Source organism: Nanorana parkeri, unplaced genomic scaffold (assembly GCF_000935625.1).
Source record: "Nanorana parkeri isolate BGI_ZX_2015 unplaced genomic scaffold, ASM93562v1 scaffold139, whole genome shotgun sequence".
In the NCBI taxonomy this organism is placed as follows: Eukaryota; Metazoa; Chordata; class Amphibia; order Anura; family Dicroglossidae; genus Nanorana; species Nanorana parkeri.
This window is the reverse complement of record NW_017306407.1, coordinates 1,516,889-1,540,398: the sequence shown is the minus strand read 5'-3', so window position 1 is coordinate 1,540,398 and position 23,510 is coordinate 1,516,889. Positions and strand designations below refer to the sequence as shown.

Here is a 23,510-nt window from a genome sequence, read left to right as displayed (position 1 = left end):
GGGTGGGCTTCAGATGCAGTCCCAGAGAACCCCCCTGGCTGGCTGTAGCCAGGAGAAAACCATAGTATCAGGGATAACGCTGGATCAGATACATTTTAATATAGATAATTTATGAAGGGTATAATAGTTGTTAAATAGTTTGATTCACTGACAAATACACATCAATAATGTATTAAAAAGCAACATGCCATATACAAGCCTCTTTAAAAGCCTCCTATTAAAACTCTCCGACACCAGCTGTATTTTACGAAGGTTTAAAAAGCACATAGCTTTGCAACTAGTAAATAGTTGATGTGTATTTTTCAATAAACTAAACAAACTAGCATAGCTTAGTTATGGGCAGACACGAGGCAGAGCTGGGGACGGCACTACCGCATTTGTCACTTCTACCCAAATAAGTCAAATAATAAGGAAGAACAGCGTTTTTGCAAAGCAGTAATGCATGGAGTTTCTAGAAGTATAATGAGGGCATTTTCAAGTAGGCACCTCCCCCAATGGCCATGGCTCCCTAGGGATGTATGTATCCTAGGGAAAAATCCTTGTTTGAGAGTAGCCCCCAGGGCACCCACCAACATAACAGGTATTACTGCTCTTTTAAATGCAAATCTGCAGCGGTTAAAAGCAACCAACATAAGGCTGCATAAGGCTAGTTACTTTGGGTTATTGTATACTTATACATTTTTACTTTTCTTTTAGTCATTCTTTGAATTGAGAATGATATTGGGTCCAACAATCTTTCATCATTGGACTTGGCAAAGAAGGAGAGATGTAAAACTTTTTAGGAGAAAAAGAATGCTGATATCAATGGGTAATTTGCAATGATATATAAATCCACTCCTCCATAAGGTCAGGTAAAATTATAAACTTGCACTTTAATGCAGCTCTAAATTCAGCAATAGATTCTTACCCCCTTCTCCTCTATCACACAAACTGGAACATATCACCCCTACACATAACTGACAGCAGCTCTGGGCTTTCTCCAACTTCAGACTTGGCCTTGAGAGATCTGTATGCTCCGGCAGAAGCAGCGTTCACAGATCCTACCATATATTGCCAGACTGACAAGGAACAAGAGACCCACAGCCATTGAGGGATTTATGTTTACAGAATAGGTTATAAATGAAAAGGTGAAAGGGAAATTGGCTGAATTTTTAGGTTGGCCATAGAAGGAACAATGTTTTGCCCAATCCAGCAAAGATTCAAGAATCTTGTTTGACAAGTGGTTAGTTTCATCCAATCTAACTTTAAAACTAGTAAGTATCATGAAAAATGATTTTCCAAGTGGGTGAAAATCACTCTTTTCACATAACCAATAATGAGAGATGTTATCAGTGTAAATGCTCACACAGACTGTTGGACAGTGAAATTGCTAATATATCGCATCTAAATTTGCTACATTACAAGCAGATGCAGATAGAACGTATGCATGATTCCATGGAAAAAACACTTAATTCTCGCAAATCATTTACAATTTTTATACAAAGGTTTTAAAAAACATGTACAGTATAGTACATCTGGTTTGCCTTATGAAATAGTCATAACCAATAAAAGAACTGTGTAATCTATGGTCAACTTTAGTTGCATTCAGGCTTTTTTTTAAGCACAGCTGGAGTATTGCCCAACCAACTGTTATCATTCTGCTAAGGGATACAAGTTAGGAGATATCCTAAAACATGGACAGCTGTCACAGAATTGTATGAATACTCAGTGTCAATAGTGGGCTTACCCAGATGCAAAGTCTATGGCGGGCCTGGATTTTATAAGGGACTCGTATGGGATTTACTGTGTGACACTCATGTCTTACCCCTCGGATATATCGTGGTACCTGCTGCTAAGGTGACAGGCCACCAAAAAAAGTACTAAATCACTAGATCTAAGCATATTCCATAAATAGGCAAAAGTCAGGGTAGGCAGTGTTCAGGTGGAGTCATAACAGCGGTAGACTTCAAGGTGCCAATGAGATGAACAACTAGAACCAGTACAGGGCTCAGGTCACAAGGCCTTAAAGTAAGAGCAAGGCTAGGGAGCAGAACCACAAACACAAGTCCAGATACAGGATCAATTGGATACAGAGGTTGGCTTGCAAGAAATTCTTAGTGAAGGCAGCATCCTAATATGCACTCAGTAATTGATCAAACAAGACACAAGTAGGGCTAGACAAGAGAAACACAATAAGGCATAGGTACACCAGTCATCAGATTGAACACAGTGATACTCCTTACAGTTATAAATGTATATAAGGAAAATAAGGATTATCCACAGGATGACAAGTTTACTGTATGTAACAGAGTAAGGGACCTGAACCTGTACTTCAGAATTATTGAAGTTGTACTGGCATCTGCAAAGCATGCCCTCTGCAATTCATACTCTGCTGACTAACATGTACACTGCCTGGCCAAAAAAATCCACCACCTAGATTAAACTAAGCAAATAGGTCAGGGCTTTCCATAGGATAATTATTGCAGTGAATAATCTGTTTAATCTGGAAACAAATTAGGTCAGTTGCCTACCTGAATATACTGTACTGATTGACCAGCTTTTTCCACCAATGGATTTTTTGCTTCCCTCATGGCACGGGCATATTCCAAGATGACAATGCCAGGATTCACCATGCTCAAATTGTGACTGAGTGTGTGGTTCAGGGAGCATGAGACATAATTGTCACACATGGATTGACCACCAGAGTCCAGCCCTTAAACGCCATTGAGAATCTTTGGTATGTGATGGAGAAGACTTTACACAGTGGTCCGACTCACCCATCATCACCACAAGAACTTGGTGAAAACTTACTGCATCTCTGGACAGAATTTTTTTTATGACTTTGCATAAGCTTATCAAAACAAAGCCACAGCGAATGTGTACTGTAATCAAAGCTAAAGGCAGTCCAAAGGAATATTAGAGTGCTTTACTTTTTTAGCCAGGCAGTGCACATGCACAATTAAACATCAGATTTATCACGTTTAATTTGTGGAGACTGTTTTCACAGTTTGTCTCTAGTGGATCCCCCCCCCCCCCCGCATAGCAGTAAAGCATGGGTGGGCTTCAGATGCAGTCCCAGAGAACCCCCCTGGCTGGCTGTAGCCAGGAGAAAACCATAGTATCAGGGATAACGCTGGATCAGATACATTTTAATATAGATAATTTATGAAGGGTATAATAGTTGTTAAATAGTTTGATTCACTGACAAATACACATCAATAATGTATTAAAAAGCAACATGCCATATACAAGCCTCTTTAAAAGCCTCCTATTAAAACTCTCCGACACCAGCTGTATTTTACGAAGGTTTAAAAAGCACATAGCTTTGCAACTAGTAAATAGTTGATGTGTATTTTTCAATAAACTAAACAAACTAGCATAGCTTAGTTATGGGCAGACACGAGGCAGAGCTGGGGACGGCACTACCGCATTTGTCACTTCTACCCAAATAAGTCAAATAATAAGGAAGAACAGCGTTTTTGCAAAGCAGTAATGCATGGAGTTTCTAGAAGTATAATGAGGGCATTTTCAAGTAGGCACCTCCCCCAATGGCCATGGCTCCCTAGGGATGTATGTATCCTAGGGAAAAATCCTTGTTTGAGAGTAGCCCCCAGGGCACCCACCAACATAACAGGTATTACTGCTCTTTTAAATGCAAATCTGCAGCGGTTAAAAGCAACCAACATAAGGCTGCATAAGGCTAGTTACTTTGGGTTATTGTATACTTATACATTTTTACTTTTCTTTTAGTCATTCTTTGAATTGAGAATGATATTGGGTCCAACAATCTTTCATCATTGGACTTGGCAAAGAAGGAGAGATGTAAAACTTTTTAGGAGAAAAAGAATGCTGATATCAATGGGTAATTTGCAATGATATATAAATCCACTCCTCCATAAGGTCAGGTAAAATTATAAACTTGCACTTTAATGCAGCTCTAAATTCAGCAATAGATTCTTACCCCCTTCTCCTCTATCACACAAACTGGAACATATCACCCCTACACATAACTGACAGCAGCTCTGGGCTTTCTCCAACTTCAGACTTGGCCTTGAGAGATCTGTATGCTCCGGCAGAAGCAGCGTTCACAGATCCTACCATATATTGCCAGACTGACAAGGAACAAGAGACCCACAGCCATTGAGGGATTTATGTTTACAGAATAGGTTATAAATGAAAAGGTGAAAGGGAAATTGGCTGAATTTTTAGGTTGGCCATAGAAGGAACAATGTTTTGCCCAATCCAGCAAAGATTCAAGAATCTTGTTTGACAAGTGGTTAGTTTCATCCAATCTAACTTTAAAACTAGTAAGTATCATGAAAAATGATTTTCCAAGTGGGTGAAAATCACTCTTTTCACATAACCAATAATGAGAGATGTTATCAGTGTAAATGCTCACACAGACTGTTGGACAGTGAAATTGCTAATATATCGCATCTAAATTTGCTACATTACAAGCAGATGCAGATAGAACGTATGCATGATTCCATGGAAAAAACACTTAATTCTCGCAAATCATTTACAATTTTTATACAAAGGTTTTAAAAAACATGTACAGTATAGTACATCTGGTTTGCCTTATGAAATAGTCATAACCAATAAAAGAACTGTGTAATCTATGGTCAACTTTAGTTGCATTCAGGCTTTTTTTTAAGCACAGCTGGAGTATTGCCCAACCAACTGTTATCATTCTGCTAAGGGATACAAGTTAGGAGATATCCTAAAACATGGACAGCTGTCACAGAATTGTATGAATACTCAGTGTCAATAGTGGGCTTACCCAGATGCAAAGTCTATGGCGGGCCTGGATTTTATAAGGGACTCGTATGGGATTTACTGTGTGACACTCATGTCTTACCCCTCGGATATATCGTGGTACCTGCTGCTAAGGTGACAGGCCACCAAAAAAAGTACTAAATCACTAGATCTAAGCATATTCCATAAATAGGCAAAAGTCAGGGTAGGCAGTGTTCAGGTGGAGTCATAACAGCGGTAGACTTCAAGGTGCCAATGAGATGAACAACTAGAACCAGTACAGGGCTCAGGTCACAAGGCCTTAAAGTAAGAGCAAGGCTAGGGAGCAGAACCACAAACACAAGTCCAGATACAGGATCAATTGGATACAGAGGTTGGCTTGCAAGAAATTCTTAGTGAAGGCAGCATCCTAATATGCACTCAGTAATTGATCAAACAAGACACAAGTAGGGCTAGACAAGAGAAACACAATAAGGCATAGGTACACCAGTCATCAGATTGAACACAGTGATACTCCTTACAGTTATAAATGTATATAAGGAAAATAAGGATTATCCACAGGATGACAAGTTTACTGTATGTAACAGAGTAAGGGACCTGAACCTGTACTTCAGAATTATTGAAGTTGTACTGGCATCTGCAAAGCATGCCCTCTGCAATTCATACTCTGCTGACTAACATGTACACTGCCTGGCCAAAAAAATCCACCACCTAGATTAAACTAAGCAAATAGGTCAGGGCTTTCCATAGGATAATTATTGCAGTGAATAATCTGTTTAATCTGGAAACAAATTAGGTCAGTTGCCTACCTGAATATACTGTACTGATTGACCAGCTTTTTCCACCAATGGATTTTTTGCTTCCCTCATGGCACGGGCATATTCCAAGATGACAATGCCAGGATTCACCATGCTCAAATTGTGACTGAGTGTGTGGTTCAGGGAGCATGAGACATAATTGTCACACATGGATTGACCACCAGAGTCCAGCCCTTAAACGCCATTGAGAATCTTTGGTATGTGATGGAGAAGACTTTACACAGTGGTCCGACTCACCCATCATCACCACAAGAACTTGGTGAAAACTTACTGCATCTCTGGACAGAATTTTTTTTATGACTTTGCATAAGCTTATCAAAACAAAGCCACAGCGAATGTGTACTGTAATCAAAGCTAAAGGCAGTCCAAAGGAATATTAGAGTGCTTTACTTTTTTAGCCAGGCAGTGCACATGCACAATTAAACATCAGATTTATCACGTTTAATTTGTGGAGACTGTTTTCACAGTTTGTCTCTAGTGGATGTGTTAATTTTTACCTTGCTTTCCTGTTGTTGACTTTGACTGCTGTCCTGATTGGGAAACCCTGACATCATCCCTGATCCTTCACTATCTCACATTTGGTCTTGAATTTTAAATTTCATGTGACTCTTTGAATGTACAGTAGCTCAACTCCAGCACTGGCCCTTGCCTGCTGACTGTTGCCTTAAAATTGTGATAAGACTTTATGGAAGAACTGCTGATGCTATTGCTACACTTTGACACTTTTGTGCATAATCATTTAGGTCAATCAAATGGCAGGAGCATATGCACTTAGCAGAAAGGGTTGGCTAAAGGCAAAAAAACACCACAATTATATTTCCTGCAATGTGTCATAGCTGTGGCTGACTTGCTACCCCATATCAACTCATTCTAGGAACAGAGAGTAATAGATGTCAATAATAATTATAATGATAAAAAGAGGCTAATTAAAATCATTGATTGTTTTGATGTTAACGTAGAACGCTAATGGAAAATGAACAGCTCATCAAAAGATAAAATAACAAAACAAGATTGCAATAATCACCTTTACTCTTTTTTCTACCACTAGATGTCCTCAGTTTGATGGTCAGCATCATTCAAACCATATACCCTGAGCCCAGGTCATCCGGTACCTGCCCTAGCCTGTGAATGGACAGTGCTAAGACGCTCATCTCTCTGTCACTGCTTTCTCTTCCTATCAGCATGTTCCTTGTCAGCACATGAACTAATTGGCTGCTTGTACTGCTTTTTCTTCTCACACACCAGACCTGCTGAATGGGGACTGTAAGAGGCTGATACCTGGACAAACTCATATACTTACACTGCTTGCATTTCAAAAATACATGACGTATTAATGATTACAGAGCTGCATTATTTGTATCTTCGTATAGTTTAGCTCATGCCTTATAGTTTGTTGTAATTCTTACATAGCCTTTTTAACTTTAATTCTGGTGGCCTTTGAAATTATATAGTCTAGTGTAGTGGTAGGCAACCTTGGCACTCCAGCTGTGGTCAAACTACAAATCCCATAATGCCTCTATGGGAGTTATGACTGTGGTTATGAGAATCTTGCAATGCCTCATGGGACTTGTAGTTCCACAACGGCTGGAGTGCCAAGGTTGCCTACCCCTGGGTCACTCTAGTGGAATAAATAGGATTGCTTTTTATGCTATTCCTTTGTGTCATTATACAATCATATTTCCTTTTCTTCTTTCTATGTCCTGCTCTTACATTAATTATAGTCTTAGATAATCAATAACAAACTTTTGTTAGGGTTCAGTCTTTTCAGTAAACGCTAAACAGTTTGAGCTACTTCAGTTAGTGGTTGTCCGAGAAACCTCAACATTGGACTTGACCCTGGCGGTTCCTTTAATGAATGTGCATAGGTTTCTTTAACTCAATGTAAAGCATGCTGGGAAGACTTCTATTCCTTAAAAGATTGACATCCTGGCTTACTGCAATTAAAAATTTTATAGTTAATATAGTTAATAGGTATAGTTAATAACTGTTTATTTGTGAAATGTTACTAAACTTGAACACCAGCACGGATGACTGTTCACACCTGGCAAGCAATGTACATACACAATAAATCTTTGGGGTCTATTTTTAAATGTTTTCACACAAATGTTTCCCAGGATTCTCACATTTTTTCAGTTGAATCCAATTAGAAAAACATGTGTGTGTTCGGAGAAAACTGTCGGAATCTTGTGTGAAAACCTTTATAAATAGACCCCATGGACTTTCAAATATAAAGTAGGATTACGAAACTGAAACTCAGGTTATCAATATATGATTCAAGATTCAACAACCTGTTCACTTTAAAGTTGTACTGGTATAAAGGTTTACCCTAACATTGTGAGACACCCTGATAGTCTTTTATGTCCCAGGAATGTGTCTATTTCTGAAGGCAACACAACAATCTGAGCTCAGTCTAGTCTGATTAATGTGTCTCTGCTAATTGTCTGTAAAGTGGCAGTTTTAAGTCTGTGTGTAACCAAGCCATTGTATGGGAACTGGCTGTGCATGTGAAAGAAGGGATTAGGGGTGAAAGTGAAACAGAGGTTCTCTCTGAAACAGGGCGCCCTCCTCGAAGGTCACAAGTAACACCCCTTTCTTTCAGGTAACTTTACTATGCTCTGATAAATCCCAAAGGCCAATTTTTTTCAAGCCATTCCCTTCTCTTCAGCTTTTGGTTCCTATAATGTGACTGACTATTTCCCATGGTTGTTAAGGCTATTACTGAGGTTTATATAGTAGGCCTTGTGGCAAATAAACAGTCTCTGTTCTCTTTTGCTTGCTACAGCCCACGACAACAATAGGCATATTCTACTTAAATGCTGCACAAAATGACCATTCACATCAGTGCCTGTTGAAGTCATATTTTGTGGCACGCAATGATGACTAGCAGAAAACACAATATGCCAAGAAGGGTTTTTTTAACGTCATAATATAAACACTTAAGAAGCAGGACCTCATTTATCAAAGTGCCAGAAATAAGAACGATTTGTGTTGTTCCACAACAACCAACCAGTTTCTTCCTTTCATTCTCCAGCTATTTTTCTTCTGTATAGGTTCTAAAATAATTGCTCGCTGTGATGAAACACAGAAATGTCTAATATTGGATATTTTGGGTGTTTGTTCAAAATATTATAGTTAATTATAAACTGACATGCTATAGGCATACAATGACTGTCATCCACTATTAGAATTTCCATGTTCCAAAAAACTATGACATTGAGGCTGATTTAATAGATGATGATAATGTTAATATAATAAATTGTTTCAATTATCATGTAAAAAGCAAATCCCTGTTTACTTATTTTGTCTGCACATGAATGGATAACTGAATTGATTATTCACACAATTTATTGTGTGAACATTCTCAACTACTTTAGTAAATCAGCCTTAAGTCAGATTGACTGAGGAAGATGGAATTATTTATTCTATTATAAGGTCAAAAAATATGACATTGCTAGTACATGGTGGTACTATTATCAACTGACCAATAAATCTATAGCATAAAAGAGAAATGAATGCCATTTACTAACATTTAAATAGCGTATAGGAACAAAACTGTTATTGATAGGTGGTGTTTTGCGACACCCAGCAGACTTTTTGTTTAGGACCTAGAGTTGTTTTAGATAAATGATAATAGAGGTTAGCTTCCAGAAGATGGCATGAGGAAGGTAGATAGTGGAATGATGAACCACATATAACATTTTAGGTAAAATTATAATAAGTTTAACAAAATGTATATAGCCAACTACTGAGAGTGGTAACTTGGACCAGGCTCTACACTTCTGACGTACAAAAAGGTAAGGGGGATACTTTTCGGTAATGAAGGCATGTGGATGCCTATGCCTAGCATAGTGGATAGGCTATAGGGGTAGATGGTATAGAATATTTAATAATGAGTCCTGAGTAGCAGTACTCGAGTACGCCTCAGTAACAACCAATGCTTTTTTAAAAGAGACAGTGGAGTTACCCGAGAAGAGAATCATATTATGCGCATATTTTTTCCATCTGTGAATGGGGGTGGGTGTGTATTTGAGTTGCTAAAAAGGTGGCCAAGCAGTAGTATAGCAAACATAATATGGGGGCAGCCTTGGTATTTACCTTGTTGAAGTTGAAAAGTGGGGGATATCCAGCCATTCATACAGACTGTGGGCATGGGGGAATGGTAAAACCACTTGACCCAGGCAATACATTTACCCTCAATACCGTACCTGCCAAGGACTACCTATAAACAAGACCACTCAACAGAATCAAAAGCTTTCTGGGCATCTAAAGAGACTAGAATTCTGCTACATGCATTGAGTGAGGGCATTCTATAGTCTTAAATGCCTGACTAATGTTGATGGAAGTTATTTTACCTGGCATAAAGCCTTTTTGATTTGGGTGCAGAGTAGTTAAAGAGGAATTTTACCCATATATTTGAAATGGCAACAAATACACCTTTAGAAATGTTTTGTAATTACAATCTACAAACACATACTTCTAGATAATTGATGTCTTTTTATTCTTTGCATACCCTATTTTTTTTTCTTCCCCATTCTTCTCACAGTGGCCATTTTTACTAAGGGCAGATTAATTCATCTTGTTTTACTTCCTTGAACTTCGGCACATGTGACTGGAAAATGGGGGTGGAAAATGCCTTTTCCTGAGATCTCATGAGATTACAAATGCGATTTCCCAGCAATGCTCTGCTGATGTAACCTTCCCAGAATGTAACATTTGGGCACATTACATCATTTGTGCCGAAGAAGACCAGGAAGTAGAAAAACTGTAATTGTAAGTAAAATAAAACTATATTTGATTAATTAATGAATTTAAGATGATTTCATATCAGCATGCAGAGTTGCATGTGATTTTTAGTGAAAGGGGGGTAAAAGTTCACTTTAATAGGAAGATTGCCCTAATAGGTGATGTGATTCACAATATCTAGGGCCCTTGTCAGATTTCGAGAATACAACAACCAGTGCCTCTAAAAGAGTGTGGAGCAGTTCGCCTCTCTGCATAGCTCCGTTAAAAACATCTTAGTAGACATTTTGTTTCTTTATTCTATTACCCTATTACCCAGTGGCAGCAATGACCTATGAACAAACTCCTGGCTGCTGTCACTACTAGAATTCGGGGTGTCCCTTTAAGACTGGGTCCCAGCTTATGATCTTCTTGCTGACTAACTTAAAAGGAAGTTCCATCTTCGACATCCAAGTAAGCTGGGGGGTGCAGGAGCTACCCCTCAAAGAAGGGGGAGGTAATGCTAGTACTAGGATTTAGGCTGTCCCTTTAAGGGTTTGTTCACAGCATGTCCAGGCCAGATCCGGGCCAGAACAGTTTTTGTCTGCACCTAAAATGTATTCCTATGGTATTTTTTGGCTCTGTTCACACCAGTGCAGTCCGTTCCGGTGCGGAGAAAAAAAGCTGCATGTACAAAAATGCATGTAAACGCATGCAAATGCACTGGACTGCACCTAAGTCAATTTTAAGCTAGAAAAAACGCACCAAAACGCACCAAAAACATGTCAAAAACGCATTGTGTTTGCTGATCTGCTCCAGATCTGGCCCAGACATGGTGTGAACAAGCCCTAGGGCTAAGCAAAACTCACCGAGACAGCCCTTGCCTGAGAAGCAATGGCGATTGGCCAGCTCAACACTGATCATTTTTAAAACACCTGTGTCAACACACCACCAGTGCTCGTGATAGCGTAGCTTCCTTTTGTGTGCTCCTGCTTGACCCAGCTGCTATTTCCTCTAAATATATTGTGCATGACTTGTTCTGTGCTGGCTTGTTCTGACCCTACCCTTCCTAGCTAGCTACTGATTCAGTACTATTTGAACTCTCATCTGCATGCGTGTGACCTGGCTTGTCTTGACTATGCTTTTTCCTGACCCTTCTTTGTTACCAGACTCATCATTACAACTAGGCTGTCCTAACCTGCTTCTGCTACACACCAGTCTCTTGCTGTTCCACCTTCACCTGCATCAGGGCACCTCAAGTACCAGCCAGCTTGCTCTTTTCAGTCCTATACATGGTATGTGCTCTTGTTTGCTGAACTTTCTGCACAACCAGCACCTGATTGAACTGTTTTACTTGCTATCTAACTGCCAGCCTGGCAACTACCCTAAATACCCTGCTGCAAAAAAAACACATTCTCTCAGTAAAGAAAAAAAGTGGATCCTAGTGCTGCTAATCTAGTGCCTGCATTCCGGTCCACTGCGATCTGCAAAAATAGTGCTCGCAGCATTTTTGCGGATCGCACTGGACTGGAACACAGGCACTAATGCAGGCGATCGCACTGTGGGCGAGGGGCCTGCCTGCGCAGCCTACGCCCCCTCCCGCCCCTGAATGCAGGTGTTTTTTCGTTGGTAGATCTCAATGAGCTCGTCATTTGAAAAGTAGAGCTCCAGATGAAAAATAGTGGGTGCCCCTGTCCTACAGCCATCTACTATCTACATGCAAGCACTCTAGGCATTGAATTTCTTGTCAACAGTGGACCATCATGCATAATGTGTGTTGAAAAGGTCATATGTACTCTTCTTCTGACACATGTGATAGGCGGACGACACAGAAGCACAACTTGGATACAGGGATAGAGCATTGTCACCCAATAACGGGAAGAACCTAAACATGGCCCATCACTGCAGGATTAACAGGTATTATTTTAATGAAAACTGCAGATTTAAACATTTTGAATTACTTTGAAACTTCATTATCCTACCTTTATAAAGACTACGTGAGATTTTATTGATTGGTTTTGCATATATTTAAATGTTTTGTTTTTAGGTTTACCATTGTTATTTAGAGCCTAACTCTGGGCACAAATTACATAAAGAACAATGCAATGCAGAGGCAAATTTACCTTAATCCAGTCTAAAGTCAGGAGATTCTAAAGTCCCAGCATACACTATCATGTTATAACATCAGCATTGTAATAGGATTACATAGTATAGCTGTTTTTGATAATGCAATCAAAGCTTACTTGTAAAAATCCCTTTTATGTAGTGAGTGCTGCCTTCTGTCTGCCCACCACTTTCAACAACTATCTGGATACCCAGTGTGCTTTGCATCTCTTCCCCTGCTGCTTGATGCGATGCAATCTTAATGTCTCAAGACTACATATGCCATCATGCATTGCTTCTAGCAAGCAATGATGATGGTACATTGTGGGAAGTGCATTTATGGTCGAACTTCCACTTTAAGATGACAAGCAAGTACGTGAATATTATAAACTGACTGATTGTTACATAAGCTCAAGTTGTAGTGAGGGAGAAAGCAAGGGAACAGAGATTTGGAGGAGGGAAAGAGGCACAACATTTAAAAAGGAACACATCAGAAGAGAGGAAAGAGCAAGGGAAAGGTTAAATTCTAAAGCAAGAAGAAAAGAAAGAGTGCAGGTGAGAGCTTTGCCCAAGCCAGAGGGAGTAATAGGAAGAGCACACAGAGAGGGAATGGACAGAGCTCAGCAGGACACAGAGCCCAGGGACGGCTAAAGACATGGAAGCACAGTGTGAGACATCAAATTTGGGTGATAGTGTTGCCATAATGTATGAACTCTGTTTTACAGCACAGTGCACCGCTGTTCACTACTTCTTCAAAAGGACACTGAACTCTATTTCAGTAACAGTAAGATGAGCCATTTTACAGTTGCTCTCCTGTCAACATTTCAGCAATTGGTTAAAATAGTTGCTACACTTAAAAGGAGAACTCCAGGCATTTTAAAAATTAAAAATTAACTACTTAAGTGCTTTAGTATACGGGATAAAATTAAAAAAAAGATACTCGCCTAATCCTCGGTTCCACATGGCTGCTAGAAGGTCCCTACAGCTTCTTCTCCACAGGGCTCTTGCAGTCTAAGTACCGCTGACGTCATCACATATAATACAAGTCCATTGACTTGCACTGGACATGAGGATGCTGAGGGACATTCCAAGGCTGGGGCAGAGAGAGAGAGAAGCGAGCAGTCACTGCCGTGTGACTGGGACCGAGGATCAGTTAAGTATCTTCTTTATTCCACCCCCTGGACCAAAACAAGCACTTAACCCTCGCAGTGCGGAGGTAGCCCCACTGCAAGATTTAATTTCTAAAATGCCTGGTGTTCTTCTTTGAAACCCACTCTGGGAATTACAAAAAAACTACCCTTGCAATGGGGCTCACTCACAGTGCAAGGCGTAAATGCATGTCAACTGTAGGGGATGAGGAATAAGATTTAATACTTACCTTACTCCATGCTCCAGTGCTCTTCCCTGCTCTGACTTGTGGGCAGGCCCCTGGTGTCCTCATGTATAATGCAAGGCTTTTGGCCCTGAATTGTACTTGATGATGTCATCGTGTGTCCCCCAGTTAGACACATAGAGAAAAGATTTCAGAGAACTGGTCACACAGGTGGTGGGAGCCTGCAAGATTGAGCAATAAGGCAAGTATTTTTTCCTCTGCCCCTAGACTTAATGAGCATTTAACCCTTGCAGTTCGGGGGCAGGCCCACAAGTCATTTCAGGGAGGTGCCCTCTTCTCATTGCAGGGGAGGTGCCCTCTGTCAACCCCCCCCCCCCCTCACCGCGGGGAAGGGGGGGTGCAACAACAAGGAAGAGAGCACCCCCTGAAATGATGGCAGATAGCAGATAGCAAAGAAGCTAATGCTTCCCTTGCTGTTTGTTTTAGTATTCTGACAGTTGCTGCCGTCAGATAAAAAAAAAGCATAGGAATGAGTATCTAGAATGCTATTGGCTATTTCAATTTGCAATAGCCAATAGCAAGCTGGCTATTGCACCCGCCCTCTGCTGCTCTCAGTCACCAGAGGAGGACCTGATGGAGAACTGCAGGTCCCCCTCTGCTGATTGACAGCAGCAGTGGGTGGGTGTAAAAGCTAGTCTGCTATTAGCAATTGCAAATTGAAATAGCCAATAGCAATCTAGCTATTCATGCCTATGCCTGTTTTTTTTTGGGACTACGGTGGCCCGGCGGCCCCAATGTCAAGAAGGAAAAAAAAAAAAGAGATAGCAGGGAAAGGTTTACTCTGCTAGAAAGCAGAGTAAACCTTTCCAGGAGAAAATGTTTCTCTCCCGGGTGTCCGGGAGCCGCTATTTTCTAGCGGGAGACTCCCGGAACATCCGAGAGAGTTGAGATGTCTGACTTAGGCCATTTTCACACAGGCGGTCCGATCAAGTCCGCCTGTCAGTTTTTTTTAACATTATTTTTCTTTTTTTCCTTTGTTGTTTTTACTTAGTGATCCTACCAGTCAACCAGCTCTTACTTAGTGATCCTACCAGTCAACCAGCTCTAAGGAAGACGTGTGTATAACTTTTTTATTTTCCTTCCTAGACCAACACAAGCAGTTAACCCTTGCAATGCAGGGGTAGCCCCACTGCAAGGGTTAATTAAAAAACATTCCTGGAGTTCTTCTTTAACAGAGGGAGAAAATAATGAATGTTGATTGTTGATTGTTAGGGTTTACATACACTTTAAATGTTGTAAAATGTTTTTGTTTTTTTATTGTGAGTAAAATTGTCCGTAACTGGGTAAAGAGATCTGGGTACTGTAATTTAAAAAGGAAAATATTCCAACAAAGTTAACATGCCATATATTAAAGAAGCTTTTCTTAGTGTGCCGTCTACGTGATTTTTTTTTTTCTCTCTGAGAACAGTTCAGTCTGACACATAGAAAACAGCATGAAGGCATATATGACAGGAATAGACCTTGGACATCAAACTTCTATTTACAATAAAACCTTTATTAATAGAAAAATCAAATGTATTGTCTGTCTCACATACCCTTTCCTTTGACAATATTAGACTTGCTACTCAAATCACATGCACGTTATAAGAAAGTCAATGAACAAGTCTATATGATTCAAAAGATACAGCAAGACAGAACTGGTTCACATAGACTAGCATTAAAAGTGATTGTCATTAATAATTTAAAACTGTATTGCTACTTTGAGCAGCAATACAAGATACGTTATAACCTGATGTGTAACCAAAGTTTATACATTTCAAAGATTCCAACATTGCTTGGCAATGCTGACTTAGCCATATGTTATCCTAATCCTCAATTTAGATGCCAAGACACATAGTTGGGAATTTATCATAGCAATTGCGAGCGTTTAAACTCACATAAAATCACATGGGATATATTTGCGCCAGGTTTATGTTGCTAGTGTAATGTTGTTCATAAATGAGATTAACCACCGCCCGTCCATTCGCCGTACCTTGTAGATGCGGGTGGGTGTTTTAAGAGGTCCCTCCCCCCCCTCGCTAGGCGCTGCGCACGAGAGGGGAAACTGTCAAAAATGTAAACAGCCATCGAAATATACAAGTGTTTCAGCGTCCACTCCGGTGTCAGAATGCAGGAAGTGATGTATATTACATCACTTTCGCATTCAGCTGTCGTTCCCGGCTACAGAAGCCGGGAGGAAGCTGCTGAAGCAGATCGCATCAGCTTCTCTATGGGTCCATAGGTGACATTAGGGGTCTTGTGGACCCCTGATGTCCCCCATAAAGAGGACCTGTCACGTCCACATAGCCCCCTATGTGATAGCAATAAAGTTAAGTGTAAAAAAAAAAACGGGACGACATATACTAACCTCCTCTCGTGACCCAAAGCTCACTATGGCTATTGCCCCCGATATGCTCAGAACGACGCAGCCGGGACGGATCCCGACAATACTGTCAAGAACCACCCAGCTGCGTGAGTGACAGCTGGCTCTGCCTATCTAGAGGGAGAGCCAGCTGTGCCCAACCCCTACCCCGTTAGTTCCTCCACTTAGCGCTGGAGGATCGGAGAGAGGGGGGAATCCCTGACAGTCACTGCTCACTGCAGGGAGACGATCAGGAAGTGAGCAGATCGGCTGCATGTTTCTGCTCACTTCCTGATCGATAGAGCCAGTTTCATTGTCACAGGTCGGCTCTGACTATGGGGATGAGTGGAAATCACTCACCTCATAGTTTTCCTTTAACTGTTGCTTCTTGAAGAAGTGGTCATGGGGAATTCTTAAGTAGCAATTGTTTTGTTAGCTGATGCTCTAGTTTCAGACAGCTGCAGGACAAGTGCAGATGTAAACAGTTGCGAAATTTCGCAAAACAAGTGGAGTCTGAAAAATTGTGCAAGCTCTGGTCAAAACAGGCCCACATGTTGAAAGGAGCGGCTAAACAAATTTGCACATTAAAAAAATGATCTAAGAGGCTAAAAATGTCACAATTGCTTTGATGAAAATTTCCCCACTATGATTATCAGTGCAGCCTATTGTATATACCGTAATACATGGGCATTAGCAAAAACCTCTACCTGCATTACATACAAATGTTTTGTATTCATAATCAATTGATATTATTTGCTTACCGGTCTTGTAGTTAGGAAGCTGAGATACTCCAGGCCAAGTGTCCTCTGTTGGAGTCCCTATTACCTGTAACAATGTTTACTCTCAGAAATCTTTGGAGTATACATGACTTAAAGTAATATTAAACTCTCAAACCTTTTATTAATTAATCCAGATCATTAAAATATACAGTAAAGTATTTCTCTCAAATTTTGCCCAAACACCTTACAACCATCGCAAGACTTTTGTCTTGCGATGGTTGTAAGGTAATAAAAAAAAACATATGATCTGCCCATCTTGGACAGGCAGATCGTACTTGCGATGATTGAAAGCCCGCCCCGCTGAGGGGCGGGCTTCCGATGACTGCAATGCTGAACGGGCAGTGTGCGTTCAGCATTGCCGTTCGGCATTTGTCTTATGAGCACACCACAAACCCGCCGACAATCATACGATTCTTGGCGGGTTTTCAAACATGCTCATTAGACAAAAGGCGTGAGACCGTACAGTAGAAACGGTCGCAGGCCTTCCATACACCTGCTGATTATCGTACGATCGCGGGATTTTTCGCGATTATCGTACGATAATCGGCAGGTGTATGGGCACCTTAAGTCATCATGTTTCAGAGCAGCTGGCTCCAACTCTCTCAGCTCGGCTTCCCTAAACCTCCTGTCCAGTACAAGTTCACAACAGTGGGACAGCAAAGTCTCCAGCAGCTGTTCATTTACTAGCTTGGAGAAGAGAGGAATGAGGAGCAGTGCCTGTGTGTTTGTGGAGACACACAGCTTACTAGCACACAAAGGTGGCTCCATAGAATCCTGCAAGGGAAAGGAGTCACCCTAAAACATGATATATTATGGCCAGTGCTCAGGGAACCAGCTGATGCTTCAAGAAAACAAACTTTCAAACATTAAGCAGCTGCACCATTGTATATGATTTTATCAGCATTTGAAATAACTTAAAACATTTTGACATGAATATCATTTTGACAGCTATTTTCAGCAAAGACAGCTATCAAAACATTCACTACGTTTAAAAATATACATTGTAGCAACAACAGCATTTCATTTCATTTTCAGTGTAACCAAAACTGGTGGGATGAACATTTTCCATTCATATGACAAGGGAAATACATAACATGTGATGTGGTTTCCAATAGCAACGCTTTATACTCAGTTGCCTGGTGCCTTATTTTGGAGGAATGCAGACCCAGCCTTTCAACTATAAGGATGGTGAGCAGTTCCAGGGAGGTTTTCATGGATTTATAACCATCTGAGTGTATTGCTGAGATTTATATGATGAGTCACATGCTAACATTATTGGAATCCTTTTATGCTGGACATCTGTCTAGTCTCACAAAGAATTGATTAGTGGTTAGACAATCTTTCCTTGTTACAAATGGGTTTGACTTTCAGACTGTCTATTGCAACATAATAATGATATTTGGAAAGAGGGTGCACCTTTCATGTTTGTTGAGAGAGGTTCTGCTATAGTTTTTAAAGTAACACTAAACTCAGGAGTTAAATCTTAAAAATGCATTCAAATATCTTAACTATTAACTAAAATGTATCTTATTTATCACTCAGCTGTAGATTCTCAAATCATCTCTGAAATGGAGCTGACACTGTCTTCCTTCTGGAGGGGTGGCTACTTTTATTCCCTATGGTCCTGTGTGTGTTATAAAGTAGTCACTGCTCCAAGTTCCCTCCCGTGATGGACTACACTCTCAATGCAAGTATGAAATAAACATGAGATTGTAGTCCATCATGGGAGTGAGCTTAGAGCGGTGGCTGCTTTACAACACACACAGAAACCATGGGGAACCAAAGTAGCCACCCTCCAGAAGCAACAACAGTGTCAACACAAATTCAGAGATGATTTGAGGATCTACGGCCGAGTGATACACAAATAAGATACATTTTTGGTAAATTAATGCATTTTTAAGATTTAACTCCTGAGTTTAGTGTGTTTGTCTGTTTAATATATGTATAGAGCAATTTTAAGGTTTTTTTTTTTCGTTTGTGGTAAATAAATATGTAATGAAGGTCGCTGCATTTATATTTTGTACAATCCTTGCGTAAACGCCCTCTTTTTCAACTCCTTTGAGAACTATAAAATAAACCCTCAGCTGCAGTTTGCAGAATTTGGTTTTCTGATACCATTTGATTAAGGTTGAAGGAACCATACATCAATGTTTTTAAAATGTTATAACCATCTTCGACATTGGTGTGTGGTGGACGACGAAAAAGTCACAGCTATGTACTTTGGTAGTTAAGGGGCCTAAGGCACCATCTTCTTCAGGTTCTGTGAGATGATTGATCTTGGAATACTTTTTATTTTTTTGGCTGCATATTATAAGGAGTGTACTCCAGCTCCAACAAAGATCCCAACATTAACCATTGTCTAAAAACCTAGCAAGGGGGTGTCCTATTTGTCTGACAGACATTGGTTGTATTTTTATCTGGCCATCTATAAAAATTGGATTCTAGCTACTAGGTCATATGACTGTTTGGGACTCTTTCTTCACCCAAGTAGTATGGCTCTTTGTGTGCGTTGATCTTCACCCACCACAAACTGATGTCAATTGTAGAAAAACCAGCACCCTGAATGGTTTCTCCAGGAGTTGAACAGCCAAAGACCAACAACCTGGTCCTACACTCCACTAACATTGTACCCAACCATGCTTTGGGTTTGTTCTATTGGCACAATAAAGACAAATCATTCAGCGCCACCTCTTACACCACAGTATCCTACACTATTTATACAGTGATATGGCAAAATACAGTATCTTAATGTCAATATACAAATTGTGCATGAACTTTGGAAATGTTGACTCTCAATTGCCCTTCAGTGCAAGTAATATGCAATTGGAGAGTAAACCATATTGGCAAGAAGGAGACTGTACTATATTTTTATGGTCAGGGGTATAAAGGGGCATTTGGTGGTTGGTTCTTTTGCTTGATGGCAACCATAATCTCACCAGTATGGCTTGGCCTAGACTGATTGCACTGATTTAACAGTATCAGGGACAGTACACCTGCATCACCAACTGCACCATGCAGAACAACTATAAAATGTTTAAATTAAATTGCAAAAAAAGATGCAATTAGTTGCCACACGTATGGCTTCAGAGGTATTTGGTGTCATTGTGAGAACTTACCGACCAGATTTTTTCCAGTTGTTCAAAGGCATCTGACACCCCAGAGAATGATGGATATCCCTGAAGCATTTCTATAAGTATGCAACCTGCACCCCTGAAAAACAGTGAGAAACAGCACTACGTTTTTAAACATATACACTTGTCAGGACTTCTTTATAATACAGTTTCCACCTCCGGACTTCATTGAACTGCACCTACCATTGGATATACATTTAATTTGTAATATTATTTATCAAAGCTCCAATACATACAGTTCACAGGGGTTGTAAGTTGTGAAATCAGAGAGCTACTGAGCAGCCCAATAAGTGATCAGAAAGGAATAAAATAAGGCAGTAATATGAGAAAAAGTAAGTACATTTCAGATCAGCAGTTCTATTGGGACTAAGCAGACAATAAGCAAGTATTGTACATGCAACAGGTTGCAACTACACATTAGAACTAGGAGCTCTGGGCAGGAAACTATAGGGACAACCAAGTGGAACCCGACTCAATTTCTCTAATAGTAGGGGAAGGAAACGGGAAGGAAGAGAAAAATAGGGAGGGGGGGAGGGGGAACAGAGTGAGCGATGGAGGCCACAGTGATCTTTCAAGGAGTCAAAGGTAGATATGGTAGTCTTCAGAATTCTGAAGGTTCTCCAGATAAGGGTATGTTTCTCAGTGGTGTTTTTTTAGGCTCACTGTGACGCTTTCCACTTCCCTGATATTATTCACTCTAGAGAACCACTGATTGACAGTAGGAGGGGAGGTCTGTTTCCTGCGAATATATTTTTTCATGTGAAGTGCATGCTTGCCATGTAATGTGCACATGTAACAATTCCAAGAATGTATTACCTCTCGTAGTATTCCCCCATCATCCAGAGTCACTATCTACTTCCTGGACTGGGATGCTGGATCAGAGATGACACAATTATGTAAATTGTGTTACCAGTGCAGTTCTTGGCTTTGTTCACAAATGTCTGACACAGATCAGCCCTGGCTGCAGCCTCTCACCATGTGACTTTCTACAAAGTTACAATGCTGAAGTCTGATCACTAAGAGAAAGAAGACTGAGAAAATGCTTTCTATTGTTTGCAGTAGACTTATACTTAAAGGAGAACTATGGGGTCAGTGTTTTTCACCATAGTTCTCCTTAGGGTAACGGGAGGACACAAACTAGCGTCCTCCCGTCACCCTAAGTTCAGTATACCGCGAGCTATACTGATGACGGGATCCGCCCAGCTGCGTGAGTGACAGCTGGCTCTGCCTATCGGAGCGGGGAATCCAGCCCCTCCCCTTGTCACGGCAGAGAGCCGTCACAGGATCGAGAGGTGAGCGAACCTGGTATGTGTTCGCTCACCTCCCGATCTACTGAGCCGACCTGTGACAGTCTCATTGTCACAGTCCGGCTAGAACTATAGAACTTTAAAGCAGAACTGCGGTCAAAAATGTAATTAACCCTTGCAGTGGGGCTAGCCCTGCACTGCAAGGGGTTAAGTGCTCGTTTTTGTCTAGGTTCTAAAAAAAAGTTATACTCACCCGATCCATGAAGCTGGCTTGCTCTTAGACCAGTCCCTGCGGCCTCTCTCCCCCTCCGTTGCAGCTGTCTTAGTATTCTTGAGTCATCATGTTCTATACACTGTGTATAGGACATGAGGACTCCGGGGGACATGCCATCACGGCAGCAGAGGAGGAGGAGACAGGCTTCAGAGACCAGAGTAGCAGCAAGCTGCCTTGGCGCTTCAGGTGAGTATAATTTTATTTTAGCGCCTAGACAAAAACAATCACTTAACCCTTGCAGTGCGGGGGTAGCCCCACTGCAAGGGTTAGGAACACCTTTGCCTTGAGTTCTGCTTTAAGGAAGTGGAAAAGTAGTGCTGGAACCCTGAGACGTTTTGTTTTCATTTTATATTTAAGTTGACATCCAGATGTTTGGTGGTAGAGTAGATATAAAAAAACATTTAATATTAGGTTGGCAGCATTCATTATCATCACCAACTTTGCCAATAATATAGTTATTAATATACATCTCATACTTTTATTGCCAACCTGGTTGTTATTATTATTTGGGATCAATTCCATGGTTATCTCCAGTATTTTGAATACAATTATTCATTTTAGAATTCTCATTTTTTTTATTATGACATCCTTTTACTGCTATTATGCCTCTTACTGATTGTTAGTTCCATTCCTTAGTCTTTAAAATCATGTATTATAATGATCTATACAAGATATTTTTTAATCCTTATTTTTTTAGTTGCATCCTAGTTCAGATAAAGACGGTGAAGCTACAGCCCTGAGATGCGTTGGCTTTTTAAGCAATCTGTCTTTGAAATAAACTTGTATCTGGGCTTGGATATAAAAAGGTGTGATGCTTCAATTCTAGATTCACACATCCCTGAAGAAGACTGATGACGTCATCTCAGCCTAAGTAAAGTGACTGGAGTGGACCACAAATATGCCTGTTAAAGGAGAACTATGGGGTTAAGGCTTTTCCCCATAGTTCTCCTTAGGGTAACGGGAGGACACAAACTAGCGTCCTCCTGTCACCCTAAGCTCAGAATACCGCTCACGGTATACTGAGACGCCGCAGCGGCTCCCGACAATTATGCCGGGATCCGCCCAGCTGCGTGACCCATACCCAAAATAGTCATCCCCCACACTCTGAAACCTTCGAAATAGAGATGAGGAAATTGTTCCTCAAACTCCAAACATACACTAACCAAGAAAGCCAACAATAGTGGGACATTGCATTCCTAAACAAATACATTGAACTAGGTATCACCCCGAGAGGCTTAAGAATCTCCAAGACGTGTGATTTCCTCGACCCAGATCTTTCAGCAAATTGGCACCTCTCTCCGAATTTTGTACAAAAAAATGGATAGAACTTATAATTAAACAAAGAGAGCGCAAACTAAAAGACATAACATTGAAAGTCACCAACCTCCAGACCAACATCAAAGACTCTTTCGAAAAGCTCGTGTCTTTATGCCCCATGGATGACAAATTTAACACGTAACATCATTATTTGAAAATAACATCATAAGTTCCAAAGCAAGAAAACTCAAGAGGGACATCACAGACTATAATCTCAACAGAGTTTTCCATTGGAAGAAAACCCGCATGATCACCACAGCCAAACCACACCCTGTCCCTCTATTATCAATACATCCCATAGCCACAAATAGAGTAACCAAACTAACTTGGGATGAAGCGAATCTGGTCTACATCCACAATACCACTATATCCAAGACCCCGACACCACCGAACATTACCAATCCTCAACCTCTCCCCCTGTTCATAAACCCCGTCCTAGAAATTATGGCCTCGGAACCCCCACAAACACAAACATCCAAAACTCCAAATGCAACTGCTCTAGAGGCACCGGCCACCCATCATACCATCACGTCCAGTACTGGTAACATCACCTATTTTTTAGATCTGGGACCCACACACCCTCCAAAAATAAAAATAAAAGCACGCGAAGAGGATCCCGAGGAGGAAAATTCAGCAAAAATAGCAAAAACAGAC

General features: G+C 40.7%; 1 protein-coding gene across 3 annotated transcripts in view; it reads right to left on the bottom strand.

Moving 5' to 3' along the window:
- CDK15 (cyclin dependent kinase 15) overlaps positions 1–23,510 on the bottom strand; it is a 124,484-nt gene that overhangs the window by 51,838 nt on the left and 49,136 nt on the right. For all 3 annotated transcript variants that reach the window (XM_018554016.1, XM_018554015.1, XM_018554018.1), the window contains 2 exons: positions 20,004–20,097; positions 16,870–16,933 (listed from right to left, as the gene is read on the bottom strand). In XM_018554016.1, the coding sequence (XP_018409518.1) occupies positions 16,870–16,933; positions 20,004–20,097 (158 nt within the window). The remainder of the gene's footprint in view (positions 1–16,869; positions 16,934–20,003; positions 20,098–23,510) is intronic.